The sequence below is a fragment of the Coturnix japonica genome, chromosome 7 (genome assembly GCF_054131305.1).
Source record: "Coturnix japonica strain WE chromosome 7, WE-NBRP24, whole genome shotgun sequence".
NCBI lineage: Eukaryota > Metazoa > Chordata > Aves > Galliformes > Phasianidae > Coturnix > Coturnix japonica.
Window position 1 is genome coordinate 4,788,528 of NC_140669.1, and position 25,670 is coordinate 4,814,197.

Genomic DNA, 25,670 nt, shown 5'->3' on the forward strand with positions numbered 1-25,670 from the left:
TACACAAATTGTAAATTTATTGAATTGTGCTAATAATGAGATGAATTCTGAAACTACTCACAGAATTCTAAAACAGCTGCAACCTGATCAGAATTAAAGGTGTCCATAATGCTCCAAACTGACAGGTGGGAGTGAAAACAGACAGATGATCTCGCTAAGGAGAAGAAACCAATCTTCAAATGAAGAGTTAGGATTAGAGATTAGGACTAGAGGGAATGGTTTCAAGCTGCGGCAGGGGAGATTCAGGCTAGACATTAGGAAGTATTACTTCTCAGAAAGAGTGGTCAGGCATTGGAATGGACTGCCTAGGGAGGTGGTGGAGTCACCAACCCTGGGAGTGTTCAAGGAACGACTGGATGTTGTGTTGAGGGATGTGGTTTAGTGGGAGCTATTGGTAATAGGTGAACGGTTGGACTGGATGATCTTTTAGGTCTTTTCCAACCTTGGTGATTCTATGATTCTAGGCTGGTTTGGGGAATTTTAGTGGACTAAAGGGCAAAGCAACACCTGGGTTACACAGAGACTGCAGGGCAATGCTGATGTGATTACCTAAAAAAGCATGCTTACATTAAAAAATAAAAAAACAAAAAATAAAAACTTGAAATTTCTAACTAATAGTTGTGAAGAGAAGCACGCCAATGGAATGATAGGAACTACTCATGTCTATAAGAAGTTTACAGCAAGAGTGTGAGCTGTCAGCTGTGGCTCAGGGTGTCTCCAAGGCATTACTATGGAGGTGATTGAGTCTAAGACCAGTGAAAACTTGGATGAACAGCACGGAGGAATGAGGTCACTGGCATGGTCCACTCTGTCCCAGGCAGAGAATTAAATTCCCTCTCTCTGAGTAATGACTGATGCCAGAAAGGGATGGGATTTTACCCAATTCAAGTCTAGAAATAGCCTGTTTCTGAAATGCAAAAAATACCTAGAAACTCAAAAGAGAGAAAATAGATTAGATTGCTCTTCAGTGTTTCAGTGTTGACAATTCAGCTTGGATTTTAGAGACTGTTGAGTGTCTGCTCTGTTTGTGAACTGCTATTTTCACTAGGCTTTATAGCTGTTTTATTACCTTCAGAATGAACATGATCCAATTCATCTACGCATAACTAGTAGGTACTATAAAATGCCATTCAGGCAAGAGAAGAAATCAGAATGTGCCGTACTTTAACAACATCATTGTGGCTTTGGCATGCACAAACCATATACTGATTATGATGATTCTGATCTATAAACTTCATACAAGCAACACAAAGACTTTCAGACACTGAGTAAACCAACGGTGGATGGGTTCTCATGTGGGGGACTTACAGCTCCACACAAATGGAAATATCCCAGTATCCATCCTGGTGTTATGCTGAACTCACAGTGGTTTATCTCCACTGATAGGAATGGAGTATCTTCCACACAATGCTGGAACAAAGCATCAGATTCTCAGTCTTTTATGCAAGACCATGAAAAGTAAACAGTCTCTCCCACTTCTGCACATATCCCAGTTAGTACAGGCAGAAATACTTAGGGCAGTGAAAATGTATTTTTGTACCACTGTATAACCTTGAGCACTTTGTCTTGTCATTTATTTTTTGTTATTTTCATCCAGTCCAATATGTAATCATACAGTGGCATCACAGAGAAAACCAGATTCACACAATCACATTTCTGCATTAATAATGGATTATACATTTGAAGATATTGATCGACTGCAAGGAAAATAAATTGAAGTGATATAGAATTTGAGAGAGCTGCTGACTACAGACAACTGAATCTGCAGTCTTTGGGTATATTTCTTTGTTTTGGTGTATTTAGATATCTGGAAAAATGCAGAAATAATTTTGCAGGTACACCAGAACAATTTTATCTGTTTCTAATCCTAACTAAATGTTACAGTATCTTTATAAGTAAAACTATGGAAAAATGAAAGCTGAAAGGACACCGAAGCAGACATGTTTGATCAATGCCTGGTCCCCATTACAGCAGATTAGGAAGTTTGATGGTCCACTGAAATAATGGGATGAGAAATCTCTATCTATACACGTTGTGAACAAGCAACCAAAATGTATCACTGGTCTTTGTAGGTAGTTCTATTTGAGATGTAAAAACTGCATTGTCATAGGCACACTCCAACTACATCATGTTCTCACTCACAGGGAAGGCTGAAGATTATTTGAAAGATGATATCACCTATATCATCTCTTAAGGAATTAAAAGATTTCCCTAACTTGGGTAGCCAGTAGATCCTCTCGGTAGTTGCTAAAACTCAGCTACAGGATAAAACATTTGATTACAATACAGTGGAAGGAGCTCAAAGTTGTAATCAGGGCTCATTTGGGAAATTTGTCAGAGAGGTTATTTGGCCTTTCGCTGCCATTTATGTCATTTCTGAATCAAATTTTCTAAAGGCATCAACGGTCATCTGCTACTTATAACTTTCTGCAGGGATATTTCTTTCCTATTTCTCAGGTTCATTGTTAAAAGTCCTTTGACTTCAGTCTTTCATACTCTTGTTGCTAATGTCCTTCCTGGCTCAAGATATCCTTTTTTCCACTCCATGAAACGCATCATTAATCAGCCTTGTCTTGCACAGTAAAGCCATGTATTTACCTACTGCTGATGTCCATAGCTTGAACCAGCATCACGTACCACTCCAAAACATCATGCTTCAGGGCAACAAAAACTCATCTGCCAGCAGAAGGATGATACTGCTTACCAGCCAAATAAACACAGTTTTGGATGCCAGAATTTCCTTTGATCTAGTCAACGTTCCAAGTTTCTTTTTGACCTTCGCCAAGTGTCTTTATCTCTTTCCTTGCTAACTATGACTAATTTCTACATCAATGGGAGTTTCATGAAATTGATTAAAATTTATATTCAAAAGGTAGAGCTACACCTCACATAGGGTTAACTCTAGAACCTCATGAGGTTTTTTTGTTCAGGATCCAAAATATTCTGTTTCCTATGGAGTGAGTATGCCAGAACTGGTTAAAAATAGCTTCTTCCATTCATTAGAGTCAGCAGATAGCCATTAATCTTCCTGAAAGTATTGATTCAAACTACTCGTCTCCACTTCCAAGGCTCTTCACAGACTACCCTCTCTCCATCTATCATCCCTCCTTACAACGGAAAAGGAGGCTGGCTCTGTAACAAGTGGGTGACAGTTACAAACCAGCACTCCTTCTTACATGCTGCCCCTCACGTCTGAAGGGAGCTGTACACACTATTAACAAAGCTTTTCCATTTGTCTCCTTTACATGCTTTCCTCAAACTTTCCTTTGCCATAAGGACTGCAGAAGTCATACAATGATGAGATGGGATTCTAATCTGCCTAGGACATGATCTTGCCAAAGACTGTCTTATCATTTCTTTATTTCTCCATCTCTGATCTTTATCTGTCCCAAACTGCATTGTCTCATCCTACTCTTAGACTGCAGGACCTTGAATGCAAAGTCTCCGTATTATGTACTGCCTAGGAGAGCATCTCTCAGTACACTACTGCAACATACACAGGTAACCAGAAATAAATATTAGCTCTGCTGGTCACGAACTGAACAGTGCCCCAGAGAATAGCACACAATCCCAAAATATCATGGACTAGAGTAGGCTAAAACTGGTAAACCAGCATGGAAAGTGCTGTTGCCTCGCTGTGACCTGTAACCTCAAATAATAATGTCCAACCTTCACAGAGACTTACTGTCTTAGGCTCTGTATTAAGCCAATATAAACATATTTCATCTCATTCATAAATAGCTATTCTGCAGGTCCCCATGCTATTACCTATAGAAGATACACTGTGCTATTTCTGTATCAGCCAACACACATATGCCCTGAGCACAGATGACAGATTATCTCATTTTCTTCTAGAATTGGAATTCTTTTGTTTACCTATAATCTAAATGGCCATAGTGTTTTCTTCAAACACTAGACGAGCAAATTCAACTAATATCTATCTTCCTTCTGCCCTAGTTTCAAGATCTTCCCAAAGCCATACAGATGTTGCTGAAAGAAACAGTGAAGATGCCAGAGGCTCTCATCAAGAAGGCAAGACATCAAGAAACATTTATGCCCTTCCTTCCCAAACTCAAGTTCCAAGGCAAGAAGCTACATACGCTGTGGAAAGAAACCACACAGTAATTAATACAGCGTCCTTTACAATGAAAAGGAAGATTTCACAGACTCAGACTCTGTCAGCAAAAATACCTAATATGGAGTCCGCTGTTTCTGAGAAACAGACTTTTATTGAAAAAAGAAGTCATGCACACACTTTCCTTCTGCAGGAGGAGCCAGATCCCAAAACAGCAGCTGTCAATTGGACAACTCCTACCCCTGTACATTTTAAACAATACAAGCCAGGAACAAGACGGACCATTCCTTCTCATCTCAACACAAATGCAAGCTCATTCTTCACACGGCTGCATGCTGTTCAGCAAGCTCGTTCCAGGTACAGCCTGTCTCCCAGGAAATGGCCCAGTCAAGTTACAGGCTCAAAGACTGAACTCTCCAAAAATCTCACAACAGAGCAGCAGAGAGCTTCCTCTTTGGAAACACCCCTCACATTCCCTTTGCATGAGATAGGTTTTTCCCTTGACACAGCTCCACAGAGTGCCAGCTTCCTGCCTGGACCTGCTCCCCCAGCAAGGCTTCCAGCACAGACCACAGCCCTAAGAAATGCATCCAGTGTAGCGATGGACCACATGGAACTGCCAAAACCCATCAGTGGGTCCCATCAGAAAGCCCACTGTGGTTCAACGCTATGCTTTAATGGCGTGCAGTGTGAGCTAGCCAAAGATGGAGGATTTAAATGTGGGTCTTGTCCCAGTGGATACAGTGGTAATGGAGTTACATGTGCAGGTAAGGGGGGGGGGAACCTCATTCAAATTCTTTCATGCCTTCAAATCCAATCACTCTCCAAAGTAATAAATAATTTTCATGACAAATGTTGAGATTTTTGCAAGCTGGAATCATACCAGTTTTCAAAAACAATTATATTTTAGAATAATGGGAAAAGTTATCCTATAACTGAGAAAAGGTCCTTTCTGTGTACAAAAATGATGCATTTATTTGATAATATCTAATCTATTGAAACCAGAGATAGACTGTGTTCTTGCTTACCCTTGCTTAAGGCCAGATTCGTTCTAGTGAAGTCATTAGATTTGAAACCATACAAAACTTCTCTGAGAAAGAGTAAAATTGACTCCACTTGTTCATACAACTATATTCTATGAAAAAACTAATTGTTCTACTATCTCAAAAATTACTTTTAAATAATTATCTCATATCCTAAGTACAAAACCAAACCTGCTATCCAAAATGGATAGCACCAGAAGGGTTTTCACAATATATTGACTTATTTATTAGACAGCTTAGAACACCTCAGCAAAGCAACAGTATTTCACACGTTTTTAAAACAATGAGTTCCCTGACTTAGCTCTCGTTAATTACACCTTTTGTTGAAATCCCTCTGATAAGTTGATGTCTTAATTGGCCTTTCACTACACAAAGCAAAAAAGTGTTTGCATGGCCTGTTTAATTCTGTGTGTGGCTGCTCACATTCTGCACACATGGCACAGAGGCGTGCAGGGTAACAGCAGCAGCTCAGCATCCTGGGGATTCCCTGATGCGCACAAGCCCCAGCAGCACTGAGCTTAGCTCAGTCCTGGGGACACACTGCAAAAATGCATAAAATCTTACCATAATCCTACGTGCCACAGTTTTCACCTGCTTGCACATTACCAAAATGACCATTCTAAAGGGCTGAAGGTTAGTTGGTGTGAGAGAGACCCTGCCTTTCACCCCTGTTTTATTGCAGCTCTGGGTATCAGGAAGCCCGGAGAAAGCCAAAATGCAGAACGGCCTCTTCTCAAAGACTCGGCCTATGGACACATGAATGGATACAAACATAGACACACGCTGCCCTTGTATAAATATATTTAGTATGTCCATCTGCATAGTCCTTAAAACATAAATCTACCTGTGCCTCTTGCTGTCTTGCAAGACAATATGTTTTCTTCAATTACTGGTATTTCTGAAAATCCCTCTGGAGAGTCCTTAAGATGAAATACTTTATTACCAATATCATTCTCCATCTCGGGGCTTGGCAGCACAACACACAACCATCCTTTATATGTCTCCTGTCACTGAGCATGTCACCTGGCTCAACAGCAAAACTTTCTGCCTCCTCCCAAACCCCTCTGCACATCTGTGACTGCCAACCCAGAGTACAAAGGTGAGGATTATCCCTTGCAATAATTAAGGACTTAACACAATGCCTGCTGTCTATTGTACCAGCTGCCTTCAGAACAGCAGTACCCTCTCAGATGGCAGCAAAACTGAACAAGTGACCAAAGTTTAGATGAGACCAAACTTTGTGCACAGAGCTGTCACCATGCCATTTGATATCGAAATTCACTGAGATAAAAGGAACAGTCCACCAGTAGCAAGGTTTAATTCCTGTGGAGCTTGAGGGGATTTGACCTTTGTTTAATAAGAATGTCTGAAAACATTGTAAGATAATAAATGCTTTACCGAATGGCATTTATCTTGTGACAGAATGCAGATTTTTTTTATGTTTCATTTGTGCAGATTCAAAATCAAGGTGGCAGAAACTGGTAGGGAAAAAGTAAGCGCATCACGAAAATGAATTTGTCTTCTAAAATGCATTGTGCTAGTTTTTGTTTCTTTAATATCTAAAACATAGGAACTTGTTTTTACCCATCTTACAAAATAAGTGTTAGAGACTGAATTGTCTCACATCTGGCAGGAGCCAATTGCTCAGCAGGTGAACCAAAATGAAGTAGTTCTTCAAGGATCTTACTCATCACTTCCTCATCCTTTCCTACTCTGGAGAAAGCTGACATCACCTATAGCATAATTAAAAATAAGCAGGAGAAATAAGGCCTGCTGCTGTCCACTGGATTCTTCTGCACATTCACTTGCAGAAGAAGCTTGCTTTTCTTTGTGGTGTAAACTTCCAAGAGTTCCTTTGGGAATGAGTAAGGTTACTAAATCTATAATTTGCCCTCTACATGTCACTGTACGTGGCACTGAATCATTAAGATTAGAAAAGAGCACTCAGAACACCAAGGTCAACCATCAGCGCATCCCCAGCATGCTCACTAACTACGGCCCTCAGTGTAACATCTTTTCTTGAACACCTCCAGGGGTGGTGACTCTACTATCTTCCTGGGCAGCCTGTTCCAATGACAAAAATAATTGCTATAAAAACAACATTTCATTATGGTAGGCTCTTAGCCTACAGTCCCTATCACCTGCCAGATCTGCACTGTAGGAATGTCCTAACACCTGCAGAGCTTTAAATATATTCAGCTCACTATGGCAAGAATTAAAAGATGAATCCTCTTATGATGAATAGTTAGTTCAAATAGGATTGTTTTCAGAACATTTCTAATATTTTCCTTAGCCCAATGTGACACATGGAACATGACTCTGTGTAAGGGTTAAGGGTAATGCTCAGAATACACATTAGCACTGCTACCACCCGAGGTCAACTACTGGCCATCCTGTTTCCATTTTCCATTCCAAAACAGGGACATAGGCCTGCACTTTCAGTGACACTGCATCCGTTGGATGAGGAGACAAATGCTGTCTTTTCCCTGGGCTCATTTTATTCACCAGGGTCTGTGCATATGGTACTGTCTGAGAGCAGCTGTTATAATTCTTGAGCTCCTTAGGGTGCCCTAAGGTGGAACATGTCCTTTCCACTCGATAACAGAGTTGAAGCTAACTAAAAATTCTGCTTTGGGCATTTTTGTTGTGCTTCTTTCCAAGAGACCTAAACCAGAAGAGTGAAGAATAATTAGGATTTAAGCCAAATTCCTGGTCTTGATTTTATTTCTCAAAACCCAATTTTGTTTGATAAAGAATGTCTGATTACTGAACCTAAAATAATTCAAAGACTCAGTTCTGCAAAATACAAACGATTACTTAAAACAATTTTGGATTAGTTGACAGTTAAGGATTATTAACTTTCTAGGTTTTAGTAGACAGAAGTTCCTTAGAATTCCTGTGGAGAATAAAGTTGCACTACTTTGGAAACAAGTATTTTCTTATAAATCTAAAGTCAGTTCAACTCTGGAATATATTGCAGACTTTGTAGAGTGTTTCCCAAAGGAAGGGGAAATCTCAGATGGTAGCAGTCACACATTCTTCTCAAGGGTTAAAATACACCATTGCCTTGACATTACGAAACCACATAATGTTCAGAATAGTGGGAAAGAAAAAGTAGTTGGGAATGTGTTACGACCTCAGGATACGCAGCTGGATGAAAGTGGGCTAAAAAAAAATCAGAGAGCTGACATTTTTCTGGTCTGACATTTTTACACCCAAAAAAGCTCTGCCATAACAAACCAAAAGTCCTTCCCTTGTCTCTAGCAGCTGCTAACAGCAGATGCCCAGAATTATTTGGGAAAGAAATATAAAGATACTGTCCAGAATAGAATACTCCTGGTAACTTACGCATTGTGAGCTTTAAAAAGCAAACATGAAGTCTTTATAAGTGGTATTTCCCAACAAGTACTTCTTTCATGAATTTATCCAAGTGCTTTTTGAACCCATACAAAGTTTTGCTGTCCACCACCCTACCAACTAAAAACACTGTGATTTTAGAGACCATAGTTTTTTTCCCAAAGAATTAATCTAATTACACATACTTTGCCTGTACAAAACCTTTTCCACAGCTTTGGTCATCCTTACTACTTATCTTTGCATCTTTCCCACCCTTACTATAGCTTTCCTGAGCTGGGGGATCAGAACAGCACATGGTATTTAAGATGCAGCTCACCATGGCTACAGGCCATAATAAAGTCTGGCATTTTGTTCTCTGCTCATTTCCTAACAATTCCCAACATTTTATTTGCTTTTTTGACTGCAGATGAGCACTCAGCTGACATTTCACAAAACAAAATCCATTAGCACAGCCTAAGCAGAACTGTTGTCTGCATTTGTACTCCCAATTTATTCAGTCAAGTTAATCTTGTTAATTTTCTATTTGCTATGATGGGTATTTATTTCATAAATGGACTCTGGACTGCTGGACTATACAAGTGTGCATCTGAGTTCTTTCAATTGCACTAATACGTGTTTTAACCCTCTGCTTTACTGTTTTTCTCTGTAAAAGACATTCAGAAGCAAGGCTTCACTCCATAGCCATTAAAAGGCAAAGCTGAGGCTGCAACACAACTCTATTTCACTTTTCTTTCTCTCTCTTGTACTGCACACATCCAAACTTCATCTGCGCTTTAAGGAAAGTAGGTCAGTGCACTTTTGAAAGAAAATAAAGGCAGTACAATAATTACAGGAAACGAGGCAGACGACACTATGCCCTTGTGAAGTCTTCCTGACCTGATTGTTTTTCACATTTTTAACTAAAGCTGCAGGTAATGACCTCACAGCTACAAGCCTTGCCTTCGTGGTGCAAGTCCAGAGCCCATCTGGTTGGCCTGAGCAGTAGTTATTCCCTGTTGAGGTGCAAACATGTAACTAGAGGAAACAGCACAGCATGCAGTATTTCTGATTTGCCCCAAAGTTATGGTGGAGAAACACATAAAAAAGTGCATGATCTCATTTTAATGGAAAACAAAAAACAAAAACAAAAAAAAAGTCATTTCAAGATATTTTCCAAAAAGCCTTTTCAAATAAAACAATAATGGAATTCTCCATTTTCACCTCCAGACTTTAAATTATAAACAAAAACATAAGCACATCTGACAGCAAGATTGACCATTTGCAGCAATGCTTTTCTTTTTCTTACCCATTATCTTATACCATCTGAAAATGTTTAGTATAAAAACACTGCAATATCTTTGCACAACTTAGCAAATGTTTATGGAAAAAAAAGTTCATTCTAGAAGGTGAAAAATAGAAGTCTTGGAAAAGAATTTGACATGAACACTATATTTCTATTACTGAGAAAAATGTCTTTGAGGTGAATGCTTTTCTCCCTCTCCCAGTGCAGCCAGTGTTCAGTTTTTATCCTTTGCTATTTACCAGTAATAGAATAGTTTTAAACATTTTGCTATTAAATGTCACAATAAGAGTAAAATGTTTTAATATACAAAACACCATGTTCTTTTCTGACAGTTCAGATGCATCTCGAAATGTGCAAAGAGCAGATGGAAAGTAGTCTATTCAAATGGACACATTCGCTCTAAGTGCTATGTACAAAACACATTGAAATAAAGCGTAATGCGTTTGAATGTCACTGCGTTGGCACAGTGCGGAGGCACCTGGAGGCTTTATGCAGCCACGGTACTGCTGGAAAGGAAACACATTCCATGTACTTCACAAAGAGCAGTACATTTTCCCCAGGTTTCCCTGTCTCTACACAGAGCGTATCATAGAATCGTTTGAGTTGGAAGGGACCATTAAGGGCCATCTGGTCCAGCTTCCTGCAATGAACGGGGACACCCACAGCTCCATCAGGTGCTCAGAGCTCTGTCCCCCTGGCCTTGGGTATCTTCAGGGATGGGATATCCACCACCTGTCTGGGCAGCCGGTGCCAGTGCCTCACCACCCTCCCTGTAAAAAACTTCTTTATGACCAATCTAAATCTCCCTTCTTTTAGTTGAGACCATTTCCCTTTGCCACAGCATCATAGAATCATCAGAGTTGGAAAAGACCTCCAAGATCATCCAGTCCAACCATCCTCCTATCACCAATTTTTCCCCACTAAACCGTGTCCCTTAGTACAACATCTGGAACACAAGTCTGTTGGCTATGTGTATGTCCCCTTCTTTCTGGTGGCCCCTTATATCATTCAGTTCAACCCACAGTTAATTTCTCATTTCAGATAAATCCCTTGCAAGCATGCCTTGTGCTTCCCCAAGCACAGAAGTCTTAAATGTTTCAAGTTTGCATTTGCCACAGTCAGGCTGAGATGCCCTCTGAAAGCAGAATGCTGCCGTTAACTTCAGCAACATCTATCATAAGTCTCTGAATGTGAGAGGTGACACAAATATAGTCCTGCCATTTAAAAAGGATAACAAATTCCTTTGAAAACAGCTTCCATTCCTTTCGCCTTTCTTCCCCTTGCTGTTTCATCGCGGGCCACTACCTGCTGCTTGTCCTAATAGCACGAGGCCCCAGGCTGCCCAAGCCTCTGACCTGCTGCAGCTGCTGGGGCTGGATTAGGATTTAGGGAAAGCAGAATGCTAACTGCTTAAATGGGTCTAAACCAAACCTATTCAGCTGCCCAGAAAATGTGGGGTTTTTATTCCTTTTTATTTTTTTTCCCCAGACGTACACTTCAAATTTCAGCTGAATTGCAAATGTCTAAACCTTATAGCCCATCAAATCAAAACTGAATTTAGCTTAATGACATTCTCAGCATGAATAGTATGGATCTGAACTACATCTAGTTTTCTGTGCTCAGGCATGTCCAATCCTAAAGTTATGTTAATATGATACTGGGAATTTCACCTTTAAAACAAAAGAATGGTAGCAAAAATACTAAAGTACCTGAAAAGCAGATCTAATCCCAAATGTATTTCTTTACAATTATTTGTGTGGAAGGGGGTTATTTGAAGGTACTTTCTTGGAGCTCGTCTTTTTAACTACAATTGAGAAATGTGTGGTGGCTTTCATAACATTTGGATGGCAAAGTTCATTCGCTATGGCTGTCTTTGAAGGCTTGGTGACAGCACAAAGCTGAGGTGGCCCTCAGTGCAAGTGCTTTGTTGAACTTCCATGGTGCCACAAATATCCGTCCTTCATTCAGCTTCCCAATTACACAGTGCATTTTCCAGTCTTAAGAACTAAATGTACTTTGGCTTTTTTTCCCTTCAAACAATACTTAAAATGAAAGATGCTTTCTTTCAGATCTCTGTAGCTTCTCCACTATTGTGTGGTTTTCCTTGAAATAACCTTGCTTAGCTTCAGACCCATTATAAAATATGCATCTCTGCCAGTAAAGTGTGCCAAATACATGGCATTTTTCTCCACGTTCACTCCTCAAGCACATGGATAGATATTTTTCACGCTGTTATGTGATGTGGGTTTTTCTTTTGAGGGCATAAGTAAGCTCCAGCTGACACATACCCCTTGCTCTTGCTTCTTAGGATAAGGTTCAGGGCGGTTCCTACAGCAGTGACCTCTTTACTCTCTTGAACTTGGCATACAAGAATACCTCTTGTTAAAGGGTTACAACTGCAGATACCAAATGTTAGGTCTCTACCTTAAGGCATTAAGTTTAGGATGTTAAATCTTCCAGACCCCTGAACAATTAAAGCTATTAGGAATGTGCAGAAATCAGACTCTAGATGGGAATCATGAGTGCTAGGACAAAAAAAAAAAAACAACAAAACAGCTAAGCAATCTGAAACTCCCTCAAAAATTCCTTTTAATTCAGTGTCTCCAGAGCTGCAATGATTTCCAGCTTTATGCTCTAACTATCTAACCTCACTTGCTCTAACCATCATCCACAGAATAACACTGCCTACTGCAATACATCAAGAATTTATTATACAACTTTCTGCTTTTTCTGCAGCTCACAACATCTTATTAACAATTATTAAACATCTAAATTGTTGTTTAGATGTTGGTCATTTTGATGACAAATTTCCTTACAACCTATTTCTATGCAGAGGAGACACTTCCCCTCTGTTAGGGATAACTTCTCACACCTGTGAGGCCTCACTGAACACAGAATCATAGAATCAAGAAGGTTGGAACCTCTCAGATCCCCAAGTCCAATCACTGACCCATCCCCACCATTGACCACAGCCCTCTGTGCTGCATCTCCACGGTTTCCATTGCACTTACAAATGGACACACTCAGAAGCTCAACAAAATGATCATGTTGGCACTCTATTACTAATGCGATACCTGTTTTTATACTGCACAGTTGGTTGTTGGGTTAATAAAACAGCTTGTGAAAATCAGAAACAAGTACTGTGCTCATAACCGCACAGAACTCAGTGCTTGAGCTGTTCGCTTTTCCTCATGCTTTAGTCTTTCTATGCTTTTTGCAGCGCAGTGTGACCCACCTTGTGAGCATGGAGGAACCTGTGTCGCTCAGAATACTTGTTCTTGTGCCTATGGATTTGTTGGTCCTCGATGTGAAACGAGTACGTACAAATTCTTTGAACCTTTTCTCCTCCGTACGTGTTTGAGTTTACATAAAATGATAAGGCACAAAAAAAGCCTTTTTATATTCCTATATTTCCCCCTAAAATGGTGACTGAGTACAGCAAGGAAATCAAAGCATAATATTTTGTAGTAATGCAGCAGCTGAACTATTTCAGCACACACATTCACCAGCAACATAGCCGTATTATGTAAAAATATGTACATCTGTGTCAACATATTCCGCATAAAATTGCCTCTGGAAAAAGCAAACGAGGAAAAAACTCCATGTTATTTATAGTAACATTTATGAAATGTGAGGCTGTGGGAGCGAATGTAGTAATAGTGATTGTGAGAACATAAAAAGGCCGTGCCAATTAGCCTATTAGGGGTAATGCTATTGTACAAAACAAGTCATGAAAGAGGTTCAATACGTAGAAAATATGTTCAATATCCAAGGGAAAAAAATCAGCCTTCAAACTGTTTCATATAAGTTGAATGGTGAAACATATGCAGTTGCAATATTACAGATCCTGCAGCTGACTTAAGTACTAGGTTACCATTGACAGGAATATAATTCTATCTATGAGCCAAGGTAGCTTGAATACTTCAAGACATCATTTTAGATGCAAGACTTCTGATGGAAAGAAAGAGCAAAAAGAGTAAGAAAACCAAGGGAAGGGGCAGAATCATCCATTGGTTTACCTTGTGGAGTAAAACAGTTATTTGCTGTAATCAAGCGCCTTTATGATGCACATCAGTATAACTGATAACAGATTTAAATGCTTTGTGTGTTTTGCAGTGGTGTGTAACAGGCACTGCCATAACGGCGGGGTCTGTGTGTCACCAGACGAGTGCAAATGTAGAAGCGGATGGAGCAGCCCTTCCTGTGAAATAGGTGAGCTGTTAGAAACCATTGGTCACTCCTTTCTTTTCCTGCTTGAAAACCACCTGAACTGTATAATTCAGCAGTCAGAGAAATTGCTTGAAAAAATGAAATGTAAGAAGAGCAGGAGACATAGTAAAGGGCAAAGCCTCGGGAAGCCTTGAAATTATGTGAGTATTCATAAGTTTTGCTGTTTAGCTGAATCTCAGGGTCACTTATGGGAAAGCCACAAGCAGAATGTTTTTGCATCTTGCTTTAAGCTCATGTGATGCTGGAGTTTATCCTTAGCATCAAAATGAAGTTATTCACCACATCAGCAGCTACGACCTCAAGATGCTTGATAGCTTCTGACAGTGAGGATAATTATCAGTTGAGATTTTGGCATTATATTAATTTACATTCTCAGTGGAAATGCTTCAAAAATCACCACGGCCACGGGCATGAACTCGTTCTGCATTGGCCTTGTCCATGCCAAGCTCAAAGGAGTCCTGCCCCACAGTCCCTGTGCCTTGGTGACAGTGGTGAGGGCAATACATTTCTCTCCCTACACATTTCTCTCAAGGTTAGGAGAAAGAAGAATGGTTTGGCTTTTGGTGATTTGTAACAGGATACAGTCAAACCTGTGCTTCGAAATACAGATTATGGAGACAGAAATAGGATGGCTGATTAAGCTAGGAAGACAATGCAAGCAGGTCAGCGTGACTTCTGCTGCTAAGTTAGCAAATACAGTTGCTACAGCTCCAGTACTGTGTAGTCTAAGGAAGAAAAATGAAGCAGAAGAAGGGAAGTTATCAGAAGCCTGCCTATTAACCATGGGTTTTTTGGTCTATTTCTTGGACTCCATTTTGCCATTCCAGAAGATAACTTGTAACAGTGTAACACAGATCTGGTTAAGAAGGAGAATCTAACCACTCACTTCCCCTGATAACTGTAGGATATTTAACTGCTCCTTCTGACTTCACTTAATACATGCAAAGCACCTACAGAACGTGCACTCAGGGAAAAACCACTGACAACAGTCAGCACAAAATGCCAAGGTGAGACCCAGAATTTGCTATTTCTGGTCAGGACTGATAGCTCTGAACCCTATTAGAATAGCTGTAGCTCAGACCTTCCTCCCAGGGCCAAAGTACTAAAAACTGGAGCACACACGCTTTCCTCTCAAGGCACAGCCCCTATAGCACTCACTTGGGACAAGGCATGCAAAACTGAAATTGGAAAAGAAGCAAGCATAAGAAGTATCTTACTCCATGCCAGACCTCAAAGCTATAGAGGCAATCTGCCTTTCCTGTGGCAAATATTAAATGACTAATACAGCTTCAGCCTACTTTATCTCTCCTGGCAGGTAAGGGATGTCATCTTCACCTCCTCCTCCCTGAGATTTTTCTAAATGACAGACCTACTGAGGACACACAGATTAGCCTAGCTAAGATCCAGTGTAAATGATTGGGATCCCCACTAGCTATTCTGGCTCCCCCTATCTCCTACTCTTCTTGCCAGAGATTACTCTCCGTGCATTTTACACATGTATACTGGCAGCAGGTAAAGACTTTAAACAGGATTATTCTAAGGGTAGGACAAGCAGCAGCAGCAGCAGAGGTGGTAATTTTCAACCCAGAACAGCAGATCTGGGGCTAGTTACCTTAAAATACCTTAAATGAAAGAATACCAGCCTCAGCTCTCCAGCACCATCCTGCATGTGCTAGGCAGGGCATTCCATGGATACTGTTGGGCTTTCATTCCTAAAGGGTTTTTACAGATGGAAATATAAACACTGACATTGCGTGGACATCTGTGAACTAACTGGGACATAGGGGAAACTAATCCAAATTTACCATTAGCGATGAGTAAAGTCCATTTTGACTTCTCAAGTGATTGCTGCTTAGTCAGAATAGCCTCTCATCTAGACGACAATTTCACTTTTTTCTCTCTCCAAATTGACATTTTATTTCTCCTTTAGTTCTTCTGAACTTAATTTATTTAAGCTTAAATTTATTTAATTTATCTAATGGGCTATTATGTAAGACAATGAAAGGCAAAAGGGAGAGAAGGGAAAAGCCTATTCTAAAAGCGCCACTCTATAATAATATCTGCACAAATCGTCCTTATTCTTCACCCAGCGACTTCCCAACTGAAATAGTTCCCAGCTGAAATGCCTTTTCTTCTTCTCTACAGTCAGGTACTTGCCACATAGAAATATGTCAGACAGCCTTTAATTCCTAACGCCTGTTATATCATCTATAGTCATAACAGATAAATAAACAGGCAAAGCCAGTGGCTTTGTTGATGATACATGAGCCAATATGTTTGTGGGAACTGGCATTTAAATGAGGCAGAACAAACAGAGGTTTTGTGGTGCATACCTATCCAGCTTCCCTGAAATGCCACTCTGCCCTGCTGCACTCAGACAAAGCAGCAAATGGCCAATATCTCTTTTCCAGGTTATCCAGACTGTTTGCAGTGTGACTGCATTTTGTTACCTGTGGGTTGTGGGTGGTCAGGATACCAACATGAAAGCAAACAAGCTGGGCAAGCCAAAGGAAGATATCGGAAATAAACTATAAAAAAGTATTTTATTTCATCCCTTTAGCTATGCTAAAACACCACTGAAATGCACCCACTGTGATGACAATGAATAAATGCCACAGCCCATCTGACCAGCAAGGATCATGTGAAATTTATCACAGCATTGCTAGCAATATTTATTCTAATGACATGTGCAGCAGCAAAAGAGCACCTGGTGTAAAGGTTCAGAGTGATAAGAGATTAATAAATCTATCTTACATTCACATACAGCTGTGTGCAATCCCGTGTGCTTAAACGGAGGAATCTGCGTGCGACCAAATACTTGCACGTGTCCTTACGGTTTCTATGGACCCCAGTGCCAGAGAGGTAAGAAAGTTCTATTCGTCATGTTGATAAAAGATCCAGGCTTCAAACATAAACAGCAGCCTATATCACCGCCTGCCCCCACACGCAGTATTTCGAGAGATCTGCCTTGTCATAACTCCCTGAGAGTTCTGTGGATGCTATGGTCTGTAGTAAATCTGCACTAAAGTGTTCTAAGCGGTACTGTGAAGAAGTAAGCACCTATTTAGGATGGCATTAATGACAACTGAACAATTAATCTAAAACTATTCAAAGCCAACTCTATCACTAATTAGCATCTAGTCAATAAAAGTATAGCTCCATTTTGTTCATTTTGCATTCTACATTGGGCATTATAGTGTAATTCAGAGCCAGATTATGATTTTTCTTCAGATGGGCCTCACCATATCACCTGCTTGACCATTCTAACATGCTTTGGATGGGAGACTCACATAGGACTTCCTCAGGTCTCTGCTCAAATATCTGATCAAATATCACAGTCTCATTTTGTGTAGGACCCGGATTGGAATCCATGTCCTAAACAGGAGAGCTCTAATCAGAGGCTAAAGGTGCTACAGAAGTCAAATTAATCATAGAATCATTAAAGCTACAAAAAACCTCTAAGATCACCAAGTCTAACCAACCCACCCCACCATGCCCACTAACCATGTCCCTCATTGTCCCATCTCCACAGGTGCTGAACAGCCCCAGGGATGTTGACTTCACCCTCTCTTTCTGAGAAACAATTCTTCCTAATATTCAACCAGAGTAAATCCTCTTAACAACCCATTAGACCAAGCACAACAGACATGAGGAATGAACTTACATTTAGGGCTCAAATAGCTGAAAGACACCTGCACTGAGCTTGGCTTTAAAACTCCCTCTCAAATCTAGGAATATAAGTACACTAATTACCAAATGAACTATTTCAATATTAAATGTTTAGCTCTCTTTCTCTCTCTGTTTTGTTTCCCTGGAGTTCCTACACGAACGCAATCCTAATGCATGTTTTTGCAAGTGAATGATTAATGACAGTACAGCTTGCTGGAAGCTCTTTGTTTTTGTGATGATGGCAGGGAAAAAGAGAGGGAAAAATTATGCAGACTCTGTAACTTGATGATCTTTCTCTTGATGTTCAACACAGAAAGTGATTTTGAACATCTAGGTGATTTGGATAGTGGCTGGATGCTGAAGAAAAGCAAAGCCCTTCCTCCAGCTTCATTGAGGAAGGGGGAAGAATAGTGCCAAAACAAAGTTATCAAATAACAAACAATGATATTTCTAGAGCAGCTGCTCTTGGAAAAGCCCTTTATTTAGAGCTAAAAAACAAACTGCTTCTCTGGGATATTCTCACTATTTAGCTTCAAGTAGCTAAAGGTGATTAGGTGTGAGGCATTGTGTCCCACATTCCTTCCACAAACCAGAGAACTGAGTTCTCACCTGGACATCGGCCTGAACTACCCTTTGGAGAGACATCTTCTGTACCCCAAATAACCAATAAGCCCCTGCAGACTGTTCTCCCAACACACACACCTCAGTAAAGGGCCTATATTTAGGTATTGCTGACAACTGCTGCGGTTTCAGTGCAATAAACTTTCCCCTTTCCTTCTCTAGCTGTCTGCATTCCTCCTTGTAAGAATGGTGGCCACTGTGTTCGAACCAATGTGTGCTCCTGTACCGAGGGCTACACTGGGAGAAGATGTCAGAAAAGTGAGTTACAAACTCCCAGACTTCTCTGAAACTGAACCATTTTTCTTCCTTTTATACGAAGTCAATGGAATATTTATTCTTACTGATGTATATTTTTAGCATAGCAAATAGAAGACTGGAAAAGGTTGCCCAGAGAGGCTGTGGATGCCCCCACCCCAGAAGCATTCAAGGCCAGGCTGGATGGGGCTGTGAGCAACCTGGTCTAGAGGGAGGTGTCCCTGCGTATAGCAGGGGGTTGAAAGTAGATAGTCTAAAAGGTCCCTCCCAACCCAAACCATTTTATGATTCTATGATACTATGACTATGTTAGGCCTTGTACTAACCTGTTAATTAGAATAGCACTATCTCAGGTCAGTGTGGGGAGCAGAACGTCTTGCTAGAGTCCTTAAATATTTCATGCATTCAGAATGACTAATCCCCACTGTATTTGAAGATGAATTAATTATTCTGCATTAAAGATTTTGAGAAGGAAAAAAAAAACAAAAAAAACAAAAAAACAAAGCCAAAGGCAGAGCAGCAGAGAACCTTAAAAATACTGGAGTCTCATACTAATTGTCAGTAAGAGCTAATAATGCCTTGCCTTTGCTTGTGTTACTGAAAACTCCCTCTCTACCTTCTCATCGTATTCAATCATATTCATATTCTATTCTTCTAATGACAAAGTAGGGGTTTGGGGCACTTTTGCAAGTAACATTGCTCAACAATTTCTGTCACTCAGGGAGTCTAGGACATGTATAGGAAAAGTTGTTATTATTATTATTATTATTATAATTTCTTAACCAGTTTGAAGTTGGCAGAAGTGGAGCTGCAAAAACAGCCATTCTTGGCAGGAACGATCTGTATGTTTCCAGAGCACTTTATGTCTCTCACACACAGAGAAAAAAGCTGGTAAAGAATTCCTTCCAGCAACAAAAGCCCCACACCACAGCTCTCCTTCAGCAGAAGGAATTGTGATGCACAGCTCTGCCTGGCTGGAGAGGATACAATTGAATAGTCTGTTCTGGCAGGAAGAAGCTGAAGGGAAGAAAGGAGGAAAAAAAACTCTTGTTTGGCATTTTGTTTTTGAGGTTAGAGAACATTAGAAAAGTGCTGTATCCTGCTCTGAACACACCAGCACATCTGAAAACAGATCAAAGAGAAAGAGTTGATCGTGACTGCAGCCCAGCAAAGCCCTCCCCTAAACGCTTCTGCTGCTTCCAGCTCACTGAGCATTTCTAAGCTTATGAAGTTTCTGTTGCCTGCCTTGGTATAGTCTTTTGTGGCAAAACTTCCTGAGATGGTGAAAATAGTTTTCTGCCGTTTAATCTGAGCCTCCATTCCACTTCCACAGCCAGGATATGGTCTGTTTTATTTCATTTCATGTTGTAAGAACTTAAAGTAAGGCGCCGGGTCTGGGATGAATGAAGACAAACTAGAAGGCAAAGGCTACTATTTGCTTCCTGACTTACTAGATGATAAAAGCTGAGTATGTTTTAGGCTTTTTTTTCCTGTTTACGATCAAGTGCACAGGGACTGGTAGCATGCTCCATAGAAACCAATAGGTTGTTCACAGCTCTTCATAGCAAGCAGTTGCTGTTACAACTCTATGCCTTTGCACCGCTGGCATACGAGCCAGTTTCTCTAACAGGATCCAGGTTTCTCCTCTCCCAGTTACATGAGGTTCTGGAGGTCACACAGCAGCAGTAAGCCTCAGCTCAAAACCCTCCCCAGCCAACAGGAAACAACTGGTCACACCGCACAGAGGTGGCCCTCAGCCACACCAGAATTCAGACACCAAAGGTCCTTTGAGCCTTTTTACCATGTGGTTTTAGCTACAGTTTAGGCATTGAAGTGATTGGTCAGCTGACATACTTGCTATACATTTAAGGATTAGAACTACATAGCCATGTATTATGAACTTATTTACACAGGCAAATGAAAAAGTGGAAAATAAATTTCACTACCTAACCCCTATTCCTTAATATTACAGAGGAAAAAAAATACCACAGAATCACACCACAACACTCATTCTAGGTTCCAAAAAGAGATAGCAGCATGTAGCTCTTTTGCAGAGTCACTTGCTGCATACGTATATATATTTATAGAGCTACCAGATAGCGATGATGCACAATGACAGAAGAAGAACAATTCTAACCAACTCTTTGAGCACTTACCCTTTGGATATTTTGGCATTGTTTCCACTGTTTTTAGACATTTCTCTTTCCTTCACAAATCTCTCCTGCACGGACAGAGAAACAAAAGCTTCTGTTTGCTTTTGGCAGCTTCAGATTGTCAACTGGATGAGATAGTTAAACCTAAAAGCTGTGGCAGCCAACCAAAGATAGGTGAAAAACCAAGCCCAGATTCACTACTGGTTTATTTTAAACGTAAAGCAACAGGCCTTAGGATGTTCACATCCATCCCCATACAGATCGGGTGTTGCTGATACTCTGCCTGGCAGCTGTGAATTCACAGGGAAGAGTGGGAGCTTCATGCCTTCACTATTCAGCCTTAATCATCTTTGCTTCCTCAGTGTGCTGAGAAAAGCATTCAGCCTGAAAGTTTGTGCTTGTTCTCTATGTAAATAAACATCACCTCCGAAGAGGCGTAAATCAACCCAGTCTGATTGGCTGCCAGCTGAAATACAAGGCTTTGCCTGGGGTGTTTGCTGATAAATAACTGCCTGGTGATTATGCAAACCAGACACCCACACCCAGGACGGGAGGGTGTCATAGCTGACAAGGAAATGTGTGGTTATGCATCAGCAGTCGTACAGCCTTGCATCCTTACTTGCTGCGTGTTGTTTTCAATACAATCGGTCTTGTTGAGCGTAAGGAGGCAAATGCTGACAGCACTTCAAAATGAAATATATTTCTGGATCAACTTTGCATCAAGAAAACACACTCTGCTTCAGTAATAAGGAAAAGCTATTTGTCTGTGGTTTAAAATTCCTTTTGGATGAAAACGCGCAGCTGTAGCTGTCTTGGAATTTCACTGATTTCATGAGACTCTACGATTATGTTCACATGAATTCCCAACACATTCTTACAAACATTAAAAGCAAATAGATCAAGTGTTATGTATTCACACACGTTTTCATTGGGCCACTTTATAAACAACTTTTTTCTATGGGTAGCTAATAAAAGCTGAGTTCACTTTTCATACAAAGGATTGGAGTGAAGAGAGAGAAAGGAAAAGAGATTTGTGGGACCCCAGGATTATCCCTCCTCTGCTGCTAGCAAGATCATCTCCGAACAAAAAGGCAAGCCACAGCTCCCTCTGGAGCTTATCAGCAAGCAAAGTGCACAGGAAAACAAGGCTGAATTTCTCCTCCTCCTTGCTGCAGAATACCAAGCAAAACTCAGCCTGTCCTGCAAATCCAAGCCCTCCTGCCCTCGTCAGCTGGATGGGTTTAGTGAATGGTTTCAAACAGAGGCTGCATTCCTGTTCACAGCTGTTCTACAGCATCATACACATCCAGCAGTGGGAGTTTGCAGATTGCATCTCAAAGTTAGTAGATAATTATTTCTCCGCTTCTCTAATTCCTGCAGGCAAGATTTACAGCCAGTACACAGCATCCAGTGTAACTAATTCATTCTTTTAGCTCTACTTTCTTCTCACCCCTCCCTTCTCTCTTTCCTTCCCAGCATCATGAGAACTTTACTGGTATGAAATCTAGAGGCAAACTAAATTGGAAATACGAACACTAGGTTTCAAAGGCAACTTTTACTATGCAGTGTCACACTGTGAAAGTCACTGATTTCCTGAATTCCAGCCCTCCCATACCACACTGCTGTCGATTATTTCCTTGCAAGTTGCGTAAGCAGGAAGCTTTACTGCTCAACAAATTACACTTCTATTGAGTTATCATCTTAACAACCGGCAGTATATTCTCCGGTACATCCTCACTGAGTAGGCAGATTGCCTCAAGCCGTCCAAAATCAGCAGAGTTTGCAGACAAGAGCTCCAGCATCCCTCCCACACAGCTGAGCAGGGAACAGCCTCTGTGCCTAATCCAATGAGCGGAGCCATGGTTAGCCTCAGACCTGCTTTTCACATGTCGAGGAGCTACTCATTAGCAACAATGATTTGGCCAAGGTTTCTGGATGGCCAGAGTCCTCAGCAAGCGGGTGTCTGGAAATAAGTTAACAGCTGCTCATGAAGAGAGGCTCATAACTGATGCAAACAGCATTAGTTATGTTGACAGCAGTAGAAGAATTAGCAGGTTTGCTTGTTGACTGTGTGCATAGTCTGGGGACATATGAAAAGGAAATAAAGGTCTCAGTTCTTACTTAATATTGAAGCTTACATAACAGAAAAGGTTGAATTAGTTGTCGTCTTCTTTCCTTGGTCAAGACATACAACCGAAGACAAAGGAAAAATATTCAGGTCTGCTACTCTTTCCCATTCTGCTGAGCATAATGATCTGATCTGTGCATTTTGTGTGGGGTGAATGGGTTCAGCTCTGACGTCCCAGAGACAGAGAGCTAAACTGGTGACAGTGAGTGGCTCAGGGGATGGTCTGCTTGTGTTCTGCACTCAGAGCTCTTCTCTCTGCTCTCTTAGCAAGGATGTGTCATAAAGCCATTAGCTAGTCTTTTGTCAAAACTGTTTCATTCACATACACATAGCTAGTACATTTATTTTAACAGGAGCTTTGAGCTCTCTTTTTAAAGAGAAAAAGAATGTATTTGGGTAAGAACTGAATATATATCCCAAATAAGAAGCAAAGAAACCTTATTGAATTTTTACTCATTCCTTAAGGAAACATTCACAGGCTACAGAGTGATTTTCGCAGGAGTAGAAAATCTGGGGTTTGGGCCAATATTTCTTCAGATGTATTGTAAATGCACTAAAGAAACATGTCTGATCTGCTGCTGTATGTAAACGCATACTGAAATAGCAGGGATTCCTGAACTGACATGTTTCCCTTTGCTGTGGGCTTCCACATGAGGATGTGTGGCTTTTCCATGAACTGATTTCAGAAACAATACATTTAGGAGCCCATTTCTAATTATACTATTTTTCTAATGTCTTCTCTTTAAAAAGGGGGTGTAAAATCTACCATGAGGAAAGCACAGGGAGTGGACAGTTCTGGAAATTACATTGTCTGCTGGACCACAAAAAAACCTTGGCAGTACATTGATCCTCATGTAAGACTTAGCCTTCCTAAGGCAAATAATAGCGCTATGAATAACAGATCAGTGCAGTGCCAAGGCAGACATCAGTTCCCTTTCTGGAAGGGCTCCCACCCAAGGCAGGTGCCGCCTTCTGTGGATGCGGTCCTTGCTTCCCAGCTGGCTGTCAGCCAGGCCAGGGACCTGCTGTTCTTCCTTTTGAAGAATGGGAAATGGTTTCAAGCTATCACACCACAGTTCTTTTCTGTTCCTCTGCCTCAGTCTCCCTTTTTATTTTTGCATGGGTGAAAATACACCTAACTGCATCAAGCATGGGTGGGCTTAGCCCGCTCTGAGCAATGAAGGCAAGCCTAAATGGCAGGTCATAATGCAAGGACTGAAACTGCAAAAACAATCAACAGAGAAAAACAATGTATATGAGAATCTCTTTTCACTTCTTACTCAGGCATGACAAGGAAACAGCTCTAGAGAACAATTTATACACACACCGTAATGGTTCACTGACCTAATAAAGAACAGAGCATTCCTCAATGAAGAGAAAATGTTACCAAGCGCGAGACCCAAACAAGATGAGAATATAAGTTGTGCTGAGAGTATATTTCACAATTCCCCACGTTAATTATATACTAACAGTCTCAAAGATGAGAAGAAAGAATAGCAAGACACTCTTTCAAATTAACAGCATCGCAATCAGACTAAAACCAATTGGTAAAAGCAATAAAGTTTTGGTAAGGATCTCAAAATCTGATGGTTCCCAGCAGAATATTCCCCAAATACACCATATGCACACTTGCATGTACTTATTTTGTTTGTCAACTGAATGCTTATCATTCTGAAAGACAAAATATCATGCACCTATCCAAACACCTTAACAGTGCACCTCTTGGAAGAGTTTCACCTGATAAGAGACAACGGGGAAAGGGGGGTCAGAGGGAGGAATATTTCAGTCAAAGGGCAGTGGACAATCCCCTATCTCAATTGGAGAGGCAGTTCTTCACTTGTTTCAACAGTATTCTGGGTTTCAGAGCCTTGCCCGCCATGCATTGCCAGAGAATCGTTCAGAAATACAGACAGAGAGACCAGGATCCTTTTCTGCTGGCAGAAAAGCTGTATCATCTGGTGAGAGCGACATAACGGCGCAAATAGGAACCCAGCACATTGCGCATCGACACGCAGAGCTTAGTCTGGCATCTCAGTAGTTATGCCATTATTTTTCCCATTTTCTTTTCTGATCTAATACCTGAATTAGACTTATTTCCTGCTTTAATAACTCTAAAAGTTCCCCCAGGTACATCAGAGCACACATCAGAACACAGACTAAATGCAATTAGGCAAGGCCCTGGCGTCATACCGCAGTCTATATGGTCTATAATTTTTCAGGCCATTTTTTTCCTTCTGAAACGTGTGCTAGGTGATGCAAACTAACTCCTGTTGCCAGAGCTGTGTAGCAACGTGAATACATTATCAATGCAAACTGTCACGGCACCCATCACAACTACATTTACAGCTCCCTCTGTGTCTTGTAGTAATTTGTTCTCCTGCACTGCATCCCTCACAGGTTTCTACCAGATTATTTTTTACTATTCAGAAAGGTAATTTATTGAACAATTGCTTTGCATCTCTGTTAGAAATACGTGAAGCAAGAAATGGGGCTGAGCAAACTTCAAAGTAATTGGTAGCTTGATATGGATAAGGATCCAAATCTTTGAAGAACCTTGCACAGAACTTGCAAACTTCTCATATGTACGAAATGTTGCTGCTTCTTAACATTTAAACTAAGGTTATAATTACTGATATTCATTGGATTTCTTATCTGAAGTGACTTTGCTAAAGCTTGGATATATTTACAAATTATTTACAAATCCAAATCAACATAAATGAGGAGTTTCCAAGAAAGTCAAGCTTTGGAACAACACACATGCCTAAAACTTAACATCTGTAAAACTATTTCCTGGCTGCCCTTGGAACAGAAAAATTAGGACTAGAAATTGCTATTGTCCCAACCCCACGACATGTTT

The 25,670-nt window shown here is 40.7% G+C and overlaps 1 protein-coding gene across 4 annotated transcripts in view; it reads left to right on the forward strand.

Annotated features, from left to right (window-relative positions):
• Positions 1-25,670, forward strand: part of LOC107317000 (von Willebrand factor D and EGF domain-containing protein-like) — a 162,922-nt gene that overhangs the window by 117,504 nt on the left and 19,748 nt on the right. For all 4 annotated transcript variants that reach the window (XM_085552978.1, XM_015869184.3, XM_085552979.1 and 1 more), the window contains 5 exons: positions 3,958-4,842; positions 12,978-13,073; positions 13,874-13,969; positions 16,754-16,849; positions 18,440-18,535. In XM_085552978.1, coding sequence (XP_085409104.1) covers positions 3,958-4,842; positions 12,978-13,073; positions 13,874-13,969; positions 16,754-16,849; positions 18,440-18,535 — 1,269 coding nt within the window. The remainder of the gene's footprint in view (positions 1-3,957; positions 4,843-12,977; positions 13,074-13,873; positions 13,970-16,753; positions 16,850-18,439; positions 18,536-25,670) is intronic.